The following is a 19,685-nucleotide window of genomic DNA, read 5'->3' on the forward strand; positions in this document are numbered from 1 at the left end:
AGATGAAAGAGTCATTCAGTGAAGTGTGTCTGTGGATAAACCAGAACTGAACATCAGACACACACAAACACACACACACACACACACATCTGTCTGTCATTATGTTTTGATTCTGTACATTTGTCTTACAACTATTTATAGCACAGTTAGGCTACAGTATAACATGTAACTCTTTGTGAGCCATGAGTGACTTCTGTGGTCACCGGTCACGCAGCTGCAACTAGAGCACATTACTCATACATACATACAAATATATATATATGCATTTATGTTAATATATGTACATATTGTGTGTGTTTGTGTGTGTGTGCGCAAGCAGCAGCTGCCCCCCTTCATACAATATATGGCTTTCTCAACATAAATCACAAGAACATCCAGATTGATTATCAATAATTGTATCATCTCACTGTGCAGAGAAGCTGCTGCTAACGGAGCGTCGACCCCCCGCCCCCAGCCCCACTCAGCTCTCACCATCTACTACATGTGTAGTTTTCATTAACTCAAACCTGTCCATCTGAAGGTGGATCATCCACTGGAGAAAACTTTCAAACTTTGTTTACTCGTAGAGACAACGTGCTCAAAGTAAAAAATGACTCTTCAGCAGGATAGTGTGTATTAAGTGCAGGATGTGCCCAATGTGCGTTATACGTCTATCATCATCATTTCCAACAGAGCAGTTTCCCATAGAGAGAGAACTATATAGAGATAAAATCATGTGACAGTCAACTTTTCTTTGATTTAGAGTATTTTTTCTACATTATTCTGTCCGGAAAACTTCTAATACTGGAGTAATGCTTATGTAAATAAAACACACTGCCACTCATTTTAAGTGAGAATGTGTCACTGCGGCGGCTGCAGGACGTTTCTCTGACAGGAACACTCAGAGGCCCATCACAAGCTCACACCACATCTGATTGGTTTGCCTCAGTCTTTCTAGAGCTCCGAACGGTTTGACTCTTTCTCACTCTCCATCCTGGAGCTATATCAGACTATCAGTCTGTCCCAGTGGCTATCCACAGGTAAGTGTACATGTGCCTGTGTAGGTGAGTGCATGTGTGTGTCCTTCAGCACCAGGGTTCACGCTGGGCTCTGCCTCGGGCCAGACTGTCGGCCCTCTGCCAGGCGCTCTTCATCAGGCTGAGGGCCTCGCTGCAGCGCTTCTGCACAGACGGATCAGACACGACTCTGTGGGGGAGGTCCACCTGTGCACAGTGAGGACAGAGGACACATTTCACACTTTAAACATCTTCTTCATTAAGTTTGGTTTTTTTTTAGTTTAGTATGTTTATTTCGGTCTCATAAAAACAAATACAGTAGACAAATATAAAGGTATAAATACAAAACAAAATAAATCAGAACAAAAACACAACAAGCAAATCAATTTACTTTGACCGAAAAGGTGTAGGCTGAAGCATCAGCTTATTTTGCCTACCCTTCTTAAATTAACATTTTTCGTTCACTCAATTTAAAACAAACCAGGTCTATGGTTATCATCTTTATCATCTTTTTTATTTTTTGTTCAGTGTATTTTATATTTGTATTATTGTAGTGGAACTTAATGTATAGGACATTTTCACTACAATCCAGCTTGTTTACATTGTGTATAATGTACTGATGTTCGACATGTATCGTACCAAAATAAATCAATACATGTTCATGTATTCATTTGTTCTAAATGGGAAGCAGATGCCGCTAGTTGTTGGATTTAAGATATTACATATGAATATCAATGGGAAGTCTAAATCACTGTTTTATCACTTTATTTTCACTGCAGTAACCCCTGACCTGGAAAATGGCTTTCCACGTGCTGTCTAGTGCCTTCAGCAGCCGATCTCTCTCTTCACAGCCGCTGAAGTACAAAATCCATGGAGGGAGGAACTGAGTTCGATCTGCAGCAAACTCCTGGACACAAGATAGTAAAAAACACGGTGAACAACACTTCGTACTGGTACATATGTGATGTACTCTCTCATTAATATCTATATCATATCCATATATAATGTGCATTTGTTCACAAAATAATCCAGAAGTATATTTTTTGATGTTGAGGTACATCTGTTGAGATCGACTTCACATTTCAGGAAAAAAGACGAAAGAATCCCATCTGTGTTTGTAATGTAATCTGTATCACACATGAATAAATACAATGAACTCACAATGACACAGTACTCCTTGTCGGCCTCCAGGCTGACGGTGGTGACATCCGAGATGTCGGCGCTGCCCAGGGAACGGAAGAAGCTCGTCTGACAATCCTGATGGCAGGTCAGCAGCTTCATGTCTGTGACCACCAGGCAGCATGGGATACAAGGGGTGGGGGCTACACCCTGAGGGATGACCTGAAGATAATACAGTTGTAGTTTTATTAAAACTGCCCCAAATTCACAGAACCTCCTGAAGCAACCCTTTCCACTTCTCTTGCTTCTTCCTCTCTGTCGTTTGGTAAACAACTTGTTTTATTTCAACAACCTCCATTTCTCCTACTTTGTCTATCACAGCCATGTTTACTGAAGTCTAGCACCACCTTTTAATACCACGCAGCTTGATCTGGGACACCGGGTCGGAGGTTTCCGGCCAAGAGATCATAGGTAGAAGGAGACCCTCCATTCTCCCCGTAATAATCATTTAACCATCACAATTACTCAGAAGCTGTTTAATTAAGGTACAAATCTTGCATGGTTTCTCTCTTTACCCCTTTGGAGACAGACTGGCAGAGCAGCTGCATCCAGTCGGCCATGTCCTGCTCGTTGTTGGCACTGAGCTCCAGTGGCGGTCGTTCCGTCAGGATGACTTGGAAGGCGTGGGGACGCTCTGTGCTGTTGGAGCGACGGCAGCCTCCACAGTGCTCCCCCCTGCACACAGAGCATAAAAGAATATAGCCTTCGTTTTCACTACTTTTGAAGAGTAACCATCTCCAGTCTCATGTTTCAGACACTTAAGTCTCACCCCATCGTGACAGACAGCAGAGGGATCACATCAGTTCTCTCTGCGTACAGGTAGAGGATCCCATTGCTGCAAGAAAAGAGGAAGATCTGTTTATATTCATCTAATTACAAGCTCATTATATTACAGCATAAATATTACAAATCTGATAATTATTATAAAACTGACAGAATCCCTCAATGTCTAATGATGCCATTGTTAGTTACACAGTTGTTTCAACCCACTTTAGTGTGGACAAGCAGGGACCAGTGGGACTTGAAATTAACATAATTAGGTGATACCTAGATTAAGACATTATTATAAATTCTGCCACAGACAAGACAGCAGCTGCTGCCCAGTGTTTTCTGAGCTGCACTGCTTTTCTCTACACACTAAACATGGTTCAGATCTGTGTCTCTGGCAGTGGCAGATGGTGGAGGGAGTGAAAAGCCAAAGGAATTACCACTTCAATATGTTTGGCATCTTCTGCGTACATCAGGGACATAAAAACATGGGATTGTTAACGTGTTCTACACTTTTTGGCACATTACATTTCTAATACACAACTCAAAAAAATTATAGGGAGACCTGAATTATCACAGTGTCACACCATATCAGGGATATCAATCAGTCCATTTTAGAAACACAAGTCATTGCGAATCAATCAATTTCACCTCACAGGTGCAAAGGAAAGAGAAAAAAGCAAGCAAATGGTTCCTGATGTGGTGACTAAAGTCAATTCCTCTCTCCTTATCAGTACGTTGAAATACCTGAATTGCCACTCTGGAAACGCATCATGATGACACCTGAATAGATGGTAGTGTATAGTCCAACTAATGTGAATTTAAAAGAATCTAAACTACAGAAGAAAAGGTGACTGGTGGGTTTGATGTGTCTGTACCTGAGGACAAGATAGCAGCTTTTCCACAGCTCTTTGCCCAGATAGGTGGTTCCAGACCTGTACTGGAGAATCCCTTCCTTGGTGCTGGAATGTGCTCCAGAGCTTGGTGGGCCAACTTGGGGAGACAGAGTCACGTCCATAGGATCCTCCCAGTGGACCAGTGAGTAGAGATTGATGCACACTTCTGGTACCTGGAAAGACATGGTCATTAGTGCTTTGAGAGTTGGTTTGGGAAGAGAAGAGAATTTTGAAACAGGGACCACAACACAGAAATGTCAGAAAACATGTTACAAAGCTTTTACAGCATTAAATACTGTGAACGCAAAAATTACATAATTTCATTATCCTCAGACATTCTTGGTAGATTAGAAAATATACAATCAAAAATTACTACAACAGTGATTTGCACATGTTTGTATTAGTTAATTTATTATTCAGTGTCTTTATTTTTTTTAATAGCACTATTTAACCTGACTTGATGATTTTTTTTTTTTTTTAATCTGAGCTATGATAGAGAGTGACTGTAAATTCAACATTTCTTTACCTCACAGTGAGACTCTTGGGAGACAAACTTAGTGAGAGCCAGTTTTTCCATGGTAGCATCAGTCAGAACCGAGGGGTAAGGAGGCTCGCGGCAACCCTTCACCATGGCTGACTTCAGAACAGACAGGAACCACCTGTGTTAAGAAGAAGGATGAATGAGTCAGATTAGAGCATCCCATGAAGGGCCCATGTGCAATATATTGCTCTAAAAACTCAAAAATTCATATCAGAAAATGCACAGAAATACTTATTTAAATATAAAATAGATCATGGTAAAATATATAATGTCCATGTTCTAATGTAGGGCACTGGATACATATAAGAGCAAAGGTGCACATAAAAAGAAATCATAAAACAGTTATGCATATTAGGGGGAAATGAATGCTAAATAATCTCTACGTGTCAGAGTCAGTGTAATGTCAGAGTTTTCAGAAACATGAGGCACAGATATGTGGCTACACGCACAAAGTCAGGGAGGCATCAGCCGTGTCCAACAGGAACTTTCTCCGTCTGTTGGTGCAAACCACATTCACCGTCTGTTGGTCCAGACCCACCTAAAGACAAACAAGAACACAGCTCAGACACAAAGCTGAAATCTCCTGAGCTGTCACATCATAGTTGAGTCTGCAGGGTTCATGAATATCATCTAACTAACTCATTACTAAACTCAAGTGATTTGTAGCATGAATGGACTTTGAAATAAGAGCACAACATGAACAATCAAGGAACACAAACACTTACTGAAAGATAGTCTAACTCATTATAAGAAACAGCATCTTCTACTGTGTAGGGCTTCTCTGCTGCACCTGTAAATGAAATCAAACATTACATCTTAACTTCAGGATAATCTCTGGTTTGTCAGTGCACATGGATTAAGTTTGTGTAATGATGAAATCCTTGCTTATCCAACATAACAAAGCTGATGCTTGCTTCAGCCACTCACCCTTCCTCAGCAGGTACATGTAACAGTCAGTAAGCAGCAGGTACAGAGGCTGCAGGTCTCCCTCCATGTGGCCTGTGCTCATCCTCACCATCTGAAAACAAAGATAAACTGGCTCTTTATTCACCTGTCTCAAGCTGTATGTATGTTTCTACATTTACAGCAGACAAATGATATAGATTGTCATTTTTTTATCATCTGGGACAAACCAGTGATTTAATACATCAGTAGTCTTTGTTTACAGAGTTTGGTGCAATGTGTGAATATTTTTTGTGTCAACAGCAGCTGGATTACTGCAGCCTGAGCCTTGCAACACGTCCACTGAGAAAGAAACCACTGCTGTGATGTCACAACCCGACAACAAAAACTGGCTTGAAGATGTGAGGAGACAATCAAATTCTGTTTATAAACAGTTATTAAAAAGGCCATGATACCACATTCAATGTTACTAATGTAATTGTGGATGCTAGAATGTATATAAATAAAGTTGATTTTCTCTCCCTTCACCTTAAACAGCTGCTCCTCGTTCTCTCTGAACACGTGGATCATGAGAAGTAGCAGGTGATTGTTGTCCACCCTGAAATATCAGAAATGTGAAGAACATTAGATACGAGACAACATGAGCCCAGTGGACAGCTTATTGTGAAGCTGTATTCATACCTAAACTCTGCAGGGTGAGAGATTTCTGAGGGACTGAGCTTGTCCTCTTTTTGTCGTTGTCCGTTAGTGACTGTGTCCTGGTGTGTTTCTTCTCCTTCTGCATCTTCCTCCTGCCCCAGCTTCATGTTGGGCTCCTGTCCTGTTTTCTTCTTTGTTTCTCCTTCATCTTCAGGGCCACCTGGAAGAGTTTGTGGCTGGCAATGCTCTGTAGAGTCATTGTAGCTACCACCTGTGGGAGCAGAGTCTGAACCGTTGGGGGTAAAGCAGCAAAGTTCTTTAGGCGCAGGAGAGGCCTGCTCGAGCCGGGGCCCTGTGGCCACAGTGGCCTGAGACTCCTCTCCTGGAGCTGGGTCTGGTGGCTCGCCGCCTGAGTCCTCACGAAAGGACTGCTGAGTGGGCGGCTCGGGGCCCTGGTTGCGGCCTTCACTGGTTTTCTCCTCCTCCTCCTCCTCCAGGTGCTCCCAGGGCTCCTCCCGATCCAGAGCCCCGTTGAGTCGGTCCATGACGTCCCGGAGGGGTTGGCCGACACTGTGCATGGAGGTGTCCGTCATCTCTGGGAGGCGTAGGAGGTCTGCTTCCTCATCCTCATCTCCCTCCTCCACGGCCTCTGACCCCACCCTGCTTCTCCTCAGCTCTCCTTCGCCATCCAGCTGATTGACAGAGAAGCTCAGGGAATCCACATCGTCCACGGCGAGGATGCTGCCGTCTATATCCATGTGCTCAGAGGAGAGGGAGTTATGGATGCTGCTGCTGGAGTCTGTGGAGCCCTTCCCCCGCCGCTTCTTGGCTGGTTTCCTTCTTCTGGCCATCCTAGAGGGGGGGCACACTGGTTAGCTGTGTTTCCTCTCTTCTAGACTGTTTGATTAACAGTAGCTGGGTTTCCATTACAGGTTTTCACAGAATAAAAGCAATACTTCTAAAAGAAGAGACTGCGGGGTGTACAGAGTGCTCGACAGTAGAAAGAGGAGAAATAAACTGCAGGTGGTGCGAGGTGCTCTTTAAGCTTAAAAAAGAGAGAAAGCGAAAGAGCCGTAATTCTCGTTAAGCCTAGTCTCGCGACTGTAACAGAAGGACCTATTGTTTGGTTATTCACACGGACATGTTATTGTGTGACACTGCCTGAGTTATCAGACTGAGTTGAACAACTGTACCTCACACGTCTAGGTTTTATTAAAATAACCCGGATGGTTGAAAACAGTACCAAGTGTGTACTCTTCTTGTGAATGAAGAACAGACTTTTAACAGCGACATCCCTTACTTCTCATGAAATCACGACCCGTTTACCTCAATTTTAAGGAAGATGGACATTCAAAACATATTATGACATTTAGTGATTTAGCAACTGTGACCGCTTAACAACTGTGGTGACGTGACGGGAGGACTCAATACAGACGGTAGAGAGGGAGCGCGAAGGGAAACGGAAAAAATTACCAACGGGATCATATCTTATCAGACCTGGAGTGACATGCAAATGCCAAAAAAGTGTTTCCATTTCACTTTTGCGATACACTTTGACATGTCTGAAAAACGACCTCATGAGAGCGTAAATGTTTTGGCGATATTTGAGAGGTTTTTCGAAACTTGGGTGTTTGTTTCCATAACCAGTTTTTTATTGCGACATTTAGGTTTTGCGCATTTCTAGGGGTAATCGAAACACAACTTATGTAACCCTGCTACTGTACCTGATAACCTCCAGCTCGTTATTGGTGCTCTCCACGTCATCCCCAGCGGCGGTGGCGTTGTAGCGGCTGGCCACGTGAACTGGCGTGACGTCAGCAGAGGTGTTGGTTGTGTTGGTGTCTGAGTCCTCGTTGAAGGGGTTGTGTCTGGATGTGGGGCTGTGAGGAGGAGGAGGAGGATGAGCCGCCGCCTTCACCTTGATGGTACCTGTAGAGAGGACCACCGTGTCGCTGATGACAGTTTGGGGATCAGAGCCGCTGGATCGTGGGCAGCTGGCCTGGTCTGTCAGATCACCCTCTATCGTGACAAGCCACAAGAAAACACCCACTTAATGGAAAAGCAGCACTTAACCACATTTACGTCTGCTTATTCAAAGTAATGCACTGAAGTTTTAGCGCTGTCTCGCTGGGAGGTTCGAGGGACAGATGGAGATGTCACAGTCTCGTTTTTTTTGTTCTCTTGAAATATTTACATATGTATCCATTTATTTATCATCAGTGTTGGAGTCGACCAGCGAGACAGCTTCACAAAAACTTAGTGTTTTCCTTCATCAGCATTGCACACAAATAAATGTTAGGGGCTGCAGTGTCCTTTGTTGTTCTTTGGCAGAGTCAGAGCCACAAAATGCAACATCAAGTAGGTCAACAGCAAGCAGTGGCATAGGCCTAGGTCAAGGGTCACACACGGCAAGAACTTGAGGGAATGATGAATGGACTAAATTTTGTATGATTATGAGTCTATCTATTGCAACTACGGCTTTAAGAAAATGATTAACCTTTCTGGAGAGCACCTTTAACTTCAACATTTACAAAGTATTGAAGACCAAGTTTGTCCCAGTCCGGTTCATCACCTCTTAGTGTCCCCTGGAAACACGTATTTTGTGTTTTCAGCTTGTACTTTGTCGCATGGATTGAATTTGTTTGTTTTTAGCCAATTCTTAAGATGCAACCTGTTGAGCCCTCAGAGCCACCGTAGAGAGCGGCACAGATGAACTCACTGAACATCTTCTCAGCCATTAATTTCTTTCATTCTCTTTCAAACTACTTTTGTTCATAGTTGTGTCTTTGTTCAAGTTGAAATGGACTTTGGTGAACTTTGCATTCAGACGTTTGTGCAGGACAGAAACCTACACATGTCTCAAATCCTAATTCAAGAAGAGATAACTGTAAATAATAAGACTAAGATTCACGTGCAAGTGTATAACTAACACAACTTCTGTATTAACGCACAGCAATTAGAAATCTCAATCCTATAGCGATTGTTTTCAATTTTCACCTCACACTCCAGCTGAGCTGAACCTAGGCCAGTGCCACGCGTCACACAGGAAGAGAAGACGTTACAGAAACAACAACAACAACAACAACAACAACAACAACAACAACAACAACAACAACAACAGCAGACAGACAGACAGACGAACAGCAGCACAGTGACACAGTGAACCCAGACACAGACTGGACGGGGTGAGTACCGTTACATCAGGCATTTATCTCGTGATAAACAACACGGCCAAGTGAGCATCGGGGTCAACTCCCAGATAAGTAACACATGCAAAACAGTTCCACCCAAAACATCCCAGGTAAACCAAACTTACCAGTCAACTCACTGTGCAAGGTGATTCATTCATTTTGTGTTAGTATAACCTTTTCTATTATTTATCATTCATAAACCTCCTCTAAACATGTGTGTGCAGCAGCAGCACAGTCACATTTCTGCAGCTACTAATGAGATGCAGAAGAAGCTGTAGTGTTACATCATGTTTCTTATGATGGGCACAGAGGTTTGTACAATAACACATTGAGCTACAAGCTTCTTATTTATAGTTACACAGTAATTACAGTCATGTGCCATCCAATGCTGGATTCAAATACAGCATATCCTTCTGATCATGCTAGTTTAATGTCCCCAGATCAGCAGTATTTTTTTTTTCAGTTAGTTGCATTTTACAGTTAACATGCTATTTACTGCGTAGAACACCCAGCATGAATTTTGTAAGCATAAGCTGCGGGACGGCCATGCCAGATAGGAAGGGACGGAAGGGAGGAAGGATGGAGGGAGGGAGGGATGAAAGGGCAGGAGGGGTTGACCAATGTCCCACCTTCCCAGTCTGCACTTGGCATTGACTGCAACACGGGGAAGATGTCACCGAAATCATAATCTAAAAAAAGGAGGGATAACATCCAGCATTAGAGAGATGGAGAGGAGAGAGGAGAGGAGAGACTGAGACAATGGCACAGAAACAGAAAGAAAAAAAAATAACACAACATGTGGTTTTTTTGAAATCACTGAACGGATGGAAAAAAAATAGACAAATGGGAACTAAAACAACGGAACTGACTGTGGGGAAAGCATTGACTGGGTGCTGCAATCCCCCCCCTCCCCAGTGAGAACAATCTGTAACCACAGGCCTCCGCAAATCATGTGACCCATTTGATAAAATGCACATTGGTGTTTGTGAGTCACAGGAGTCTGGAAGAATCAATCTGACTTCTGCTTCCACGTGCCATAAGCCTGACGTCACTGTAGGACTCTGTGCCAAAGAATGAGTGTTGGACCTCATCATAGACCCAAAAATAAAGGCTGCTAGTCATTTCATAGTCATTCAGCAACAAAGTAACATTAATATGAGCCATTACGTGCTGATAGAAAGAGCACATACTGTAGAAGTGACACTAGATATCTCATGGGGGTCATTTGAAAAGTTAATGGTGATAACTGCTGCTAAAAAGGTGTAACCGCTGAGTGAGGCAGGTCAGCAAATATGGAGCAATAGGGAACAAATAGTAAATAGTGAGGTGAAAGAACAACAGGGCACCTACCTTCACTGGAGGGGGCTATGGCACTGTCGTCCCACTCTAGGTTGGTGGAGGTGAGAGACGTAAAGGAGTGCAGGGACAAGCTGTCTGAGCTGGGCAGCCTCTCCTCGAAGTCCAGCAGGTTCTGGGGTTTATAGTAATCTGGCATGTAGGGGGCCACGTCCAGATAGGGCACATCCTGACCCGGCAGGACCCAACAGGTACGTTACTGACATGTTGCTAATGTAAACCTTAATAGAGATAGTGTAACGAAATAAATGCTAACCAGCTCCAGATCAAAGCGGATGAATTCCAGGCCAGAAACCAGCGTGAGGAAGAGCGTGAGGTGGTCGTGGCTACAGACCAGTGCATTCCTAGAAGAGAAGGAAATGGGTTAAAGTCATGTGAATGCACCATTCCTTGCACAGGTAATCAACATCAGGAAAACAGGGAACTCACTTGAAATAATACTTCTGCAGTAACCCTTGGTTCTCCTGGAAGAGGCGCAGGTAGCTCTCTAAAGAGCTCTCGCTCAGTGCCAGGTATAACCATGCACGACCTGCACGGAACAGAAAAAGACTTTTCTATACGTATACCGTATAATGTGTGTGACTGTGTTTGACTGAGCGAGAGGGAGATGTCTCACTTCGGCCGAGGTTGGTTGCTATGTGCTGCAGCTCATCAATCTGACGGACGGCCTCTCTCCTGGTGAAGTGCAGGACGAGGACCCAGTAGCCTGAGGAGATGTCCTGCAGCCTGTCATGTTGAAAACAATACCATCGCATGTATGAGGTCTAAGAGGGAAAGAGGAGTGGAGCGATGGCACTCAAACTAAATGTATCCTCAGCTTGATTTGCAGCCTGAGTCTCTAAACACTGTCAACGTTGTCCAAAGAGACAGTTAACATGGAGTGACATGAGTAAGAATATCACTCTTTTAAAAAGGACTTTCTGCATAATGAAAAAAAACAAAACTAAATAAATCTGATTACTTTTTGGACTTTGAACCCCACCCCCCCTCCTCCAGGCAGTGTGCTGTTTACTTGCTGTGTGCCTCTTACCCATACAGCAGAGCATGGTCAAGGTGTTCACAAAGGCGCTGCAAGACCCGGTCATGATTCCTGATGGCTGGAGTCTCATCTTCACAGGCCGCAAAGTAACTCTGCAACTGTACAGATACAGTTTCTAGTTACAAAACTGCTACAACTTCTCTTTGAAAGACAGGAGTGCAGCTGAAAAGTTACATTAAGATACATTGTTTAATGTAGTAGTGTACTACTATTATACGAAGTCAGACACATTGGGCTCATCATGACTGGCTGCAGAAGAATATTATGATGATTGTATTTACCTGAAACCAGCTGCAATATTAAACTTAGGTTGCAGTTTACCGTTTGTGCATGGCTCACCATGGAGTGTGCACTGTTACATCTAATATGCTCTTGTTTGCAGATGTTAAGCCAATCAGACATATTGACATATGACTGTCAGACGAAGATGGTGAGAGAGGCTTAAAAAGCATACAGATTTAGATGTTATGGAACTCCTTTAATGCAGATGAGCCAGTAATGGATTGCGCATAATGAATTTATAACCAAATGAAAAAGTGATCTCATTGTTTCGACTGTGTGCTGTACCACACTGGAAATGAACTATAGAGTGAACAGTGAAGCAGGACAATCATCCTACAGTAAAACATAAAGTCCCCGCAGGAATTTAGGGCAGAGCACTGGATTGACTTAATCCAAATAAGTGTGTTTCCTTGTATTTCAGTTTTACTGCTGAGGACCGGACGGAGGGCAAGAAGAAACCAATGAAACACGCTGTTAGTGAAGCTTGCAGAGCATGTCTGAGAGAGCGACAAGAGAGACTGTTGATGTCTGTGGGTTGGAGACTGAAGCCGAGTATTTTTGACTCCCTCAAATTTGAGGACTATGTATTGAAGGAGCTACAAGTCCCATGTTCATAATCTCATGTGTTTAAACAATATGAATGTCCATGTTCATAATGTCATTTCAATCCCAGTGTGCTGGCATACAGAGCAAAAACAACACAAACCTTGCTACAGTCTTTATGTTTCTTATCTGAATATACCAGACTGTAGTTACTGTACTGAAATACAACATTTCTAGTACAGATCCATACACAAGTTATGTGAAAACAGTTCAACCAAAAAAGTCTCATTGTTTTCAACTCTCCCTCAGTGACCTGCAGGACCTCCTTCAACGTAAATAAACCATATAGAGGACAAAAACCCTGAAGCTTGAACAGACTGTGTAGGTCAGAGCAGCTTTGAAGACCCAAACAGGGAGAATCTGTATCCTGTGACCATCTCCACATGACTAAGCAATGTTTGTCAGCAGTAAACACTGTACACTTTCTTGGAAGCTTGAAACACAACACTTCATAACCACTTCCACAGTCAAGTCTTTCTGCAGTCATTACAATAAAAGAGATAAATGGTTTCATTCATTTAAAAACTAATTAGATCAAACTTGTGGATGAAAGAGCTCAGCTGCAGTAGTGGGTTCACTGCACACTAAAATGGGGCTTTCTAATGCAATCATCTGATTATGGGACTGGTGGACGTGTGATGGGGGAAAAAACTGCATAACAAAAGCTCAAATGTACATGGATTTGAAAAGTGAATGTACAAACATGCAAGTAAAGGAGGAGGAGGTAGATGCGATGCTGACTTTTGGTTTATAAGAAAGATTAGCTGCACACAAAAATCCAAAATATTTCACAGCTTGAGTGGGAATGTGGAGTAAAGATCGACTGGCCAAACCCGATGGTGCTAATGTGTGTCCGTTTTGCTGCTGCAGGTGTGTTTACAACACATGCCGCAGTGAGCAAACACTGGGGCTTGGTCAGAAACATAAACTAGAGCATGACAACCGACATCTGACGTCGTGAAACATGACAGTGGATTTAGATAGTAGTGAGAATAATCTATACTTTGTTTGGCTGTGAGAGAAAGGGCAAGGCCCTTGTTTGACAGGGAGCTGCTGATACCCCCCCTCCGACTTGAAAGTTGCCCTCATCGACAGACAAAAGATGACCTAACGTTAGCTACACCTCCTCCAGCATGTGAAAATGGTTAAATCCAGTATCAATAACAACAAACAAAAAAGGTGTGCTGCTGACCAATGGGACAGCGCTTACCTTCTTGACAGACAGGGAGATGTTTTCCAATATGCGGTCTTTCACTTTGAGTTGATCCATCACTGCTGGCAGCAGCTCACAGCAGGTCGTCAGCTGACTCCCACAGCTCGGCTCTTGTTTTGCTAACGCTAACCGTCCGCCTCAGCTAGCTAGCTAGCTAACATCTTGTCCAGTGGCTCCCAAACAAATGACAGAGGTACAGCTGTTAACTACACACCGAAGTTTCTTTTCTTTTTTTAAGTCAGTACCGCTGGTGTAAGCTCACAACTTTCATGTTAACGCCCAACAAGCAGCAGCGCGATGTGTCGACCCGCTGTCTCCGCTCCGGTTAGCGTTAGCCTCAGCCACTTGACTTTTTCTTGAACGCTGCTCCAGCCGGGGCGGTCAGCAAGTTTTACAGTCCAGACATTTGTGAAATTTAGCGGGAATTTTTATATAACATACTTTCCGTTTTCAATTCTCCAATTGGCTGTCGTGAATAACTTTAAGTTGTCTTATCGCGACATAGCCTAAAAAGCCAATTACATCAAACTTTTTGTGCTACTAACCTAAATGCTCCACCAACTCTCGGTCAATGGGTGACGTCACTGTCAGCCGTTACACGCCTTATTGACGGTGCAGCCTAAGGACCTATGTGCAGGACTGTGGGAGCTGAACTACGTCCAGATCTGACAAATTCAGAGGTTTTTTGCTCAGGTCAAATACAAAAACAGGACTTAATTATTAATCATCAGATCTAACTCTTGAATTAGACTTGTGTCCAAGACTGTCAACCCATAAATTAATGTTTTTTTTCCTAGTGTCACTTTTTTCATTCAGACTGACTGCTATGAATGACAAGGGAAGTTGTGTAAATCTATTGCCAAACTGACTTTTTCGTAGTTTCCCAAAACCATGCTGTATACACAACACTTCTTTCATTTTATGTAAAGCAAATGCAAATTTAAATGCCTCTATTTTTAAACTGAGTTTGACCTAAGTGTGCAGCATGGATGTATTGGTGTGCAGTCCAACATTATAGTTTCCATGGCAGTACCTCACAACAATCATCACTATAAATAATTTATATCCAGCTTTAAAGGCATTGTGAAATAAAATAAAAAAGTCACATAATTATGTAATGTTGGGAAAAATTGCAGGGGTTTCAACTAAGTGGAATGTCAGTTTTTTTTTATTGTTAGGATGACTCCAGCTTTTTTTTGGAAACACATGAAAAATCTTATCAAAAACAAAACAAAACAAAAAAAAATAGTTGGCATATTCAGTGCATGTAGTTAGTTACCACAGTAATCTGTCCTGATTGAGAAAATGTGGGCCAAATTCAAATATGTTCCAAGGCAAGTGCTCTACTTCATCATTTTATCAAATGTAAAGCAACTTTACACAAACACTGACAGACTTCAGAACATATACAGTTAATTGAGAGATGTTTAAGTTGGGGGGAAAAAAAGAAAAGAAAAAAACCCTAACCGCTTCCTTGCATTACAGTCAGCAGCTTTTTGGCCTTGAGACCCTCATTAGCTGAGTGCTCTAAAAACCAAACAGAAACTGTACTTTTATGGTGGACTGCAGTCCAAGTCCCTGTGTGAAGATTCAACATTCAATTTCAGCTCTTCACACCATAAGTTCAAATCGTGTAATCTCCTTTTGCCCTTTCCTGTTTCTCTGCATTAGTCGGACTTCTCCTTCTCTTTCATGTGCAGGAAAACGATGCTGAAGACGAAGAGTCCCGACATCATGGAGAAGACACTGGCGTAGTATGGGAAGGCTGAGGGGATGAAGCGCTCGTACTGAGTGTGCTGCAGAGGACGCACTGATACCTGTGACAAGGAAACACAATGGTAGAAGTTGGATGAGTGACGTGTGCACAAAAATATTCCCACTTCACCCCAGAACATGGTGAGTTAACGTACCTGAGTGGAGGAGTAGAGGTGTGTGTATCCCAGTCGGTTGTAGTCAACCTTGAACTGGAAAACTCCGTACACATCAGGCAGTTTGAACTGGACACTGTATTTACCTCCTGGTGGAGAGACAACATAGGTTTTTTAAAGATATTTTTCCTCACTTGATAGGAAGTGCAGAGAGACAGGAAAGCAGGGAGAGAGACTGGGGGAATGACATGTGCCAGAGACCGCCTGGTCAGGAGGACTGGCTGATGGAGGAAGTTAGTATCAATAAAAAGAGGGTACTAAGCACAAAAACCAACCATTTTTCTTCAGGTACGTCCTGACGAAGGGATCAATCCTCACAAACTCCAGCTGAATATCATCTCCGTCAAAGGGCACCCAGCGGCCCTCGGACAGCATCTCGATGACGATGCTGTACTCCTGCATGGGAGAGTTTTACACTGATTAAGATGTTGAAGTTCCAGCACTGTAGCAGCTTCAGATTCAGCGTGAAAACAAAAAGCTTCAAGGTGGCGACTGTTTCCATAACTCACCACAAGGTCAGTGATGGTGTATGCGGTTGGGGGAGTGTTCTCTCCTACGGGATGATGGGTAACAGCTCCCACCCTGAGGACTCCGGCCTCCTTGAACACCCACCGGGACAGAGCCTCAGCCAGCTCCATGTTCCCAGTCTGCTCATGCCTGACAAAGCCCAGAGAGAGGAGAGGAGGACTTTAACCACAATGGGGAGTGACAGTACAAGTTCATCCCAGATGTAACCATCTGACTCTGCTGGGATGAAGTTTGTTTGATAGGTTGTGATGTAAATTCTGTGATCAATGTTTTTATGTTGGTCATGAGGGAGCCAAGAAGGGGGCTAAGAGTCATTTTCCACTGTTGTCTTCTTTGGTGTCATTCTAGTACCGTAGTTATACTGCTAAAATGCCCATAAAAAAAAGAAAAGATCTACATTGCAACAGTGCAGTTTCATATATTCTATTTTAACTATAAGATGTGCTGGTATCTAGAGGTGTGATGAAGAGTGAGGCCCACCTCTGGGACCCAGGTGTGGCCTTTTGCACAGCAGAGTTGAAGAAGGCATCACTGAAGAAGTCCATGGAGCCGCTGAAAACCACTCTGGCGTTGTTCCTGGCCTGAAGTCCAGCAATCAGCAGGGTGTTCTTGCCAACAGCATGGGGATACTGGAGGAGTAAAATTGAATGATGATTTAGAAATGAAGTTACACAAAGTGATGTTAAGTCATATGAAGTTCAGTAAGGAAATGACAGCGTCAGCAAATGAAATGGGTCTTATCAAACTGAGGACAGAGGAGGGTCATTAGGCTGAGTGGAGACTATTTTTCTTCTGAACTGAATCGTCAGTGATGTTACCTGAGAGATGGGTCTGTCAGGGAAAAAGGAGTAAGAGGTGGAGGAGCCAGTGAGGATGTCCAGGACCAGAGGGTTGTCTGGGTCTGCCACCATGCTGGAAAAGAGGGTGGCATGTTTAAAGCCGTGTTTGCATTGTGAAGAGTTGTATAATGAATCTGTGAACATTAATAAAACGGTGCAACATCAAATGTCTTCTTTGAAAAGTCTCTTCAACTTAGCACAGTAAAGATGCTATAAGCCAATATTATTAAAGCAGATATCAGCTTCACGGCCGTTTCGGCTAATGCTGCGTTCAAGGCAGGCTTTTGAAACCGTAAGTTACAGCTTCAAGTCACAACTACGACTTGGTAGCGTTCCAGGTAACCCGTAGCTCGTGTTTTTACCATCCTGTTGTCTGTGAAAGTTCCCTATAACGGCCACTCGTAACTTCCGACCCGTGAACTCGTACCAGATCGAACTGGTATGACTTCACAGGAAGGAAAAACACAAAGTACGAGTTTCTTTGAACGCACCATGAGTTAGCAGCCCCCGCCCTTGTCAGGCATCAATTGGTCCTCGTGCTACGTCACCACATTCACGCGCATCCCTTGGCTGCACACACAGCCCTTCATGCCGTTCTCTCTCCTCATTGGATAACACTTGTATCCCACAAGGAAAATTTTCTCCTCGGGTTACAGCAGAGCAGAGTGACGGAGAGACTGAAATACTTCATGTAAGTGATTGCTGACGGAAAATAGGACTATTTAGGACTTATATTAACAAAAACATTCCACTGATATCTGCTTTAAGTAAAACATTGTCAGTAACAAGTAAATAAGCAATTAATTACTGCCAGAAAAAACTCAGCACCTCCCAAAATTCAGTGTATTGAGGTTATTTAGTGTGGCTGTGTTACAGAGGATGAGTTATACTTACCCAACACCCTTGAATAAAATGGGTTTGTTGGTGGGTTTGCCAACAATAGTGGGAGCTTTCATCAGGTTCTCTGGGTCAGCGACGATCAGGGTGTGCTGCAGACAGGAAACATCACTCGTATTTAACAACGTTTTGGTTCTAAAGACTTGATTTTGTGGAACAAGTTTGTGTGTTTCTTATTTACCTCTCCAGGGTCAGACACATCATAGTGGTGATGGTCAATGACAGCGGTCTTCTCTTCATCAAACTCGATGCCACATTCACTGCCCAGCTCCCTCAGAGGATCACCTGTGAAAAGAGAGAAAAGCATGAATTAATACAACAATGGACAACAATCCAGTATTTCAGAGTTTCTACTGGCAGGCGCAATAGCTGCTGGAAACCAACTGACCGATATCTGAACTGGCAGCAACCAGGACATTTCCTCCACCATCAATGAAGGATGTGATGGTCTCCACGTTTATATTTCCTCCAAAGTCTGCGAAGAAAATAAAGATAGTACAGATAGTTTTAGTAAAAGGCAAACACAAGCGCTGATTAGATCCATTTTTCTAACACAAAGAGTGACATTTACCTTCAACTGATGGTGAAAAGAGGATTAAGTGGTCATACAGGAACTGGCCGTATTTGATCAGCGAGAGGGAGGGGTCATCGGCTGTCTTGAATGCGAGGTCAAAGCCACGATCTGAAAAGGAAAAGCACATTATCTATTAAGCAATGATATTTGTTTTGCATTTTTGCTGCAACAGGATTGTAAATCTCTGCATTATAACTACAAAGCAACCAGTCAATTACAGACCACTTACAGTAGGCGAAGTAGCAATAGTTGCATTGGATAGCCACATCATCACTGAGTCAGTATTACAGGGTAACATCTCGTTTACAACTTAGTTATTAGTCATTTGCATCGGATAAAAGTGGCTCTTAGTTTACGAGTAAATGGCAAATCTACAATAAAATATTAAGTTCACCTCAAATTATCAACCATTTGATTTTACTACATGCCGAAATGATGAGAGGTCCCTAATCGATTCAGGGCGTTATGCATAAACATAACAATGGTCAAATAGGCCTTATTTACGAAAACAAAGTAGGTTAAATCAGCAGAGACGTGAATGAAGTTGGGGGCATAGCTAACATGGTACAGCTAAACTAGCATTAGCAGCCAAACGTGAAGCTAAATTCTTTAAGTCGGAGTCTCACCAGCTCTAGTTTCTTTACCAGCGACATATTTGTCATTTTTTGCAATACGAATGTGACCGATAATGATGTGGAGAGACTGTGTATATGAGTTTAAAATGAGCAGGCATCATATCCTCACCTGCCAGACTGCGGAAGAACATTGAATGGGTGTCTCTGATGTTGAGGTTGTCCAGCAGCACCAGCGTCTTCCCGTCGGCCACGGCGCAGTGCAACAGGCAGGCGACCGACAGAAACAGGAGGACGTTGCTGTCCAGGAGTCTGAACCTCCGGTGGGTCATCCCGGCCCGTTTTTTGGACAACGACTCGGAACCGGTCCGGTTTGTCTGCACTGCTGCTGTCAGCGACGCCATTTTGCTGCAGAAGTGGACGTCAGCGTTAGCAGTCGGCGTAACTTTGACCCCGACATCCAGCCAATCACAGAGTAGAACGCGTCATCCCCTGACTACCGCTCAACCAATGGGGTGAAAGATATATTATAAGACTGACACTCGCGGAAGTCTCGACTCTAATCAACATCTTATAACCTAATACATCCATGCTTATAACAAAGACCGACAATTTTACGACTTAAACTCAAAGGAGTTGACTTGCCCAAATTATTTGCAATGTTATTAATGTATTTTCAGTCTCTTATTTAAGTTTTGTATGTCATGTGTAAATAGTTGGAAAATTAAATTTCCCCACTGAA

At 43.2% G+C, this 19,685-nt stretch overlaps 2 protein-coding genes across 2 annotated transcripts; both read right to left on the minus strand.

The window, feature by feature from the left end:
• Positions 1–465: 465 nt before the first annotated feature.
• plekhm2 (pleckstrin homology domain containing, family M (with RUN domain) member 2) lies at positions 466–14,177 on the minus strand. Its single transcript, XM_083975463.1, has 20 exons — positions 13,603–14,177; positions 11,499–11,605; positions 11,085–11,194; positions 10,898–10,997; positions 10,725–10,812; positions 10,463–10,637; positions 9,742–9,801; positions 7,646–7,940; positions 5,964–6,773; positions 5,811–5,880; positions 5,307–5,397; positions 5,105–5,169; positions 4,829–4,917; positions 4,365–4,497; positions 3,821–4,011; positions 2,944–3,009; positions 2,690–2,849; positions 2,157–2,336; positions 1,786–1,902; positions 466–1,202 (listed from the first exon to the last, which is right to left on the minus strand). Exons 1-20 carry the CDS (start codon positions 13,660–13,662, stop codon positions 1,065–1,067), a joined length of 3,105 nt encoding a protein of 1,034 aa, XP_083831589.1. The 5' UTR covers positions 13,663–14,177; the 3' UTR covers positions 466–1,064.
• Positions 14,178–14,761: 584 nt separating this feature from the next.
• Positions 14,762–19,364, minus strand: ddost (dolichyl-diphosphooligosaccharide--protein glycosyltransferase subunit (non-catalytic)). Its single transcript, XM_083974788.1, has 11 exons — positions 19,116–19,364; positions 18,369–18,479; positions 18,186–18,272; positions 17,979–18,082; positions 17,795–17,889; positions 16,880–16,973; positions 16,542–16,690; positions 16,043–16,190; positions 15,809–15,929; positions 15,516–15,622; positions 14,762–15,422 (listed from the first exon to the last, which is right to left on the minus strand). The coding sequence occupies exons 1-11, from the start codon at positions 19,345–19,347 to the stop codon at positions 15,273–15,275; spliced, it is 1,398 nt and encodes a 465-aa protein (XP_083830914.1). The 5' UTR covers positions 19,348–19,364; the 3' UTR covers positions 14,762–15,272.
• Between the last annotated feature and the right edge of the window lie 321 nt (positions 19,365–19,685).

Source organism: Trachurus trachurus (genome assembly GCF_905171665.1).
Source record: "Trachurus trachurus genome assembly, chromosome: 7".
Classification (NCBI taxonomy): Eukaryota; Metazoa; Chordata; class Actinopteri; order Carangiformes; family Carangidae; genus Trachurus; species Trachurus trachurus.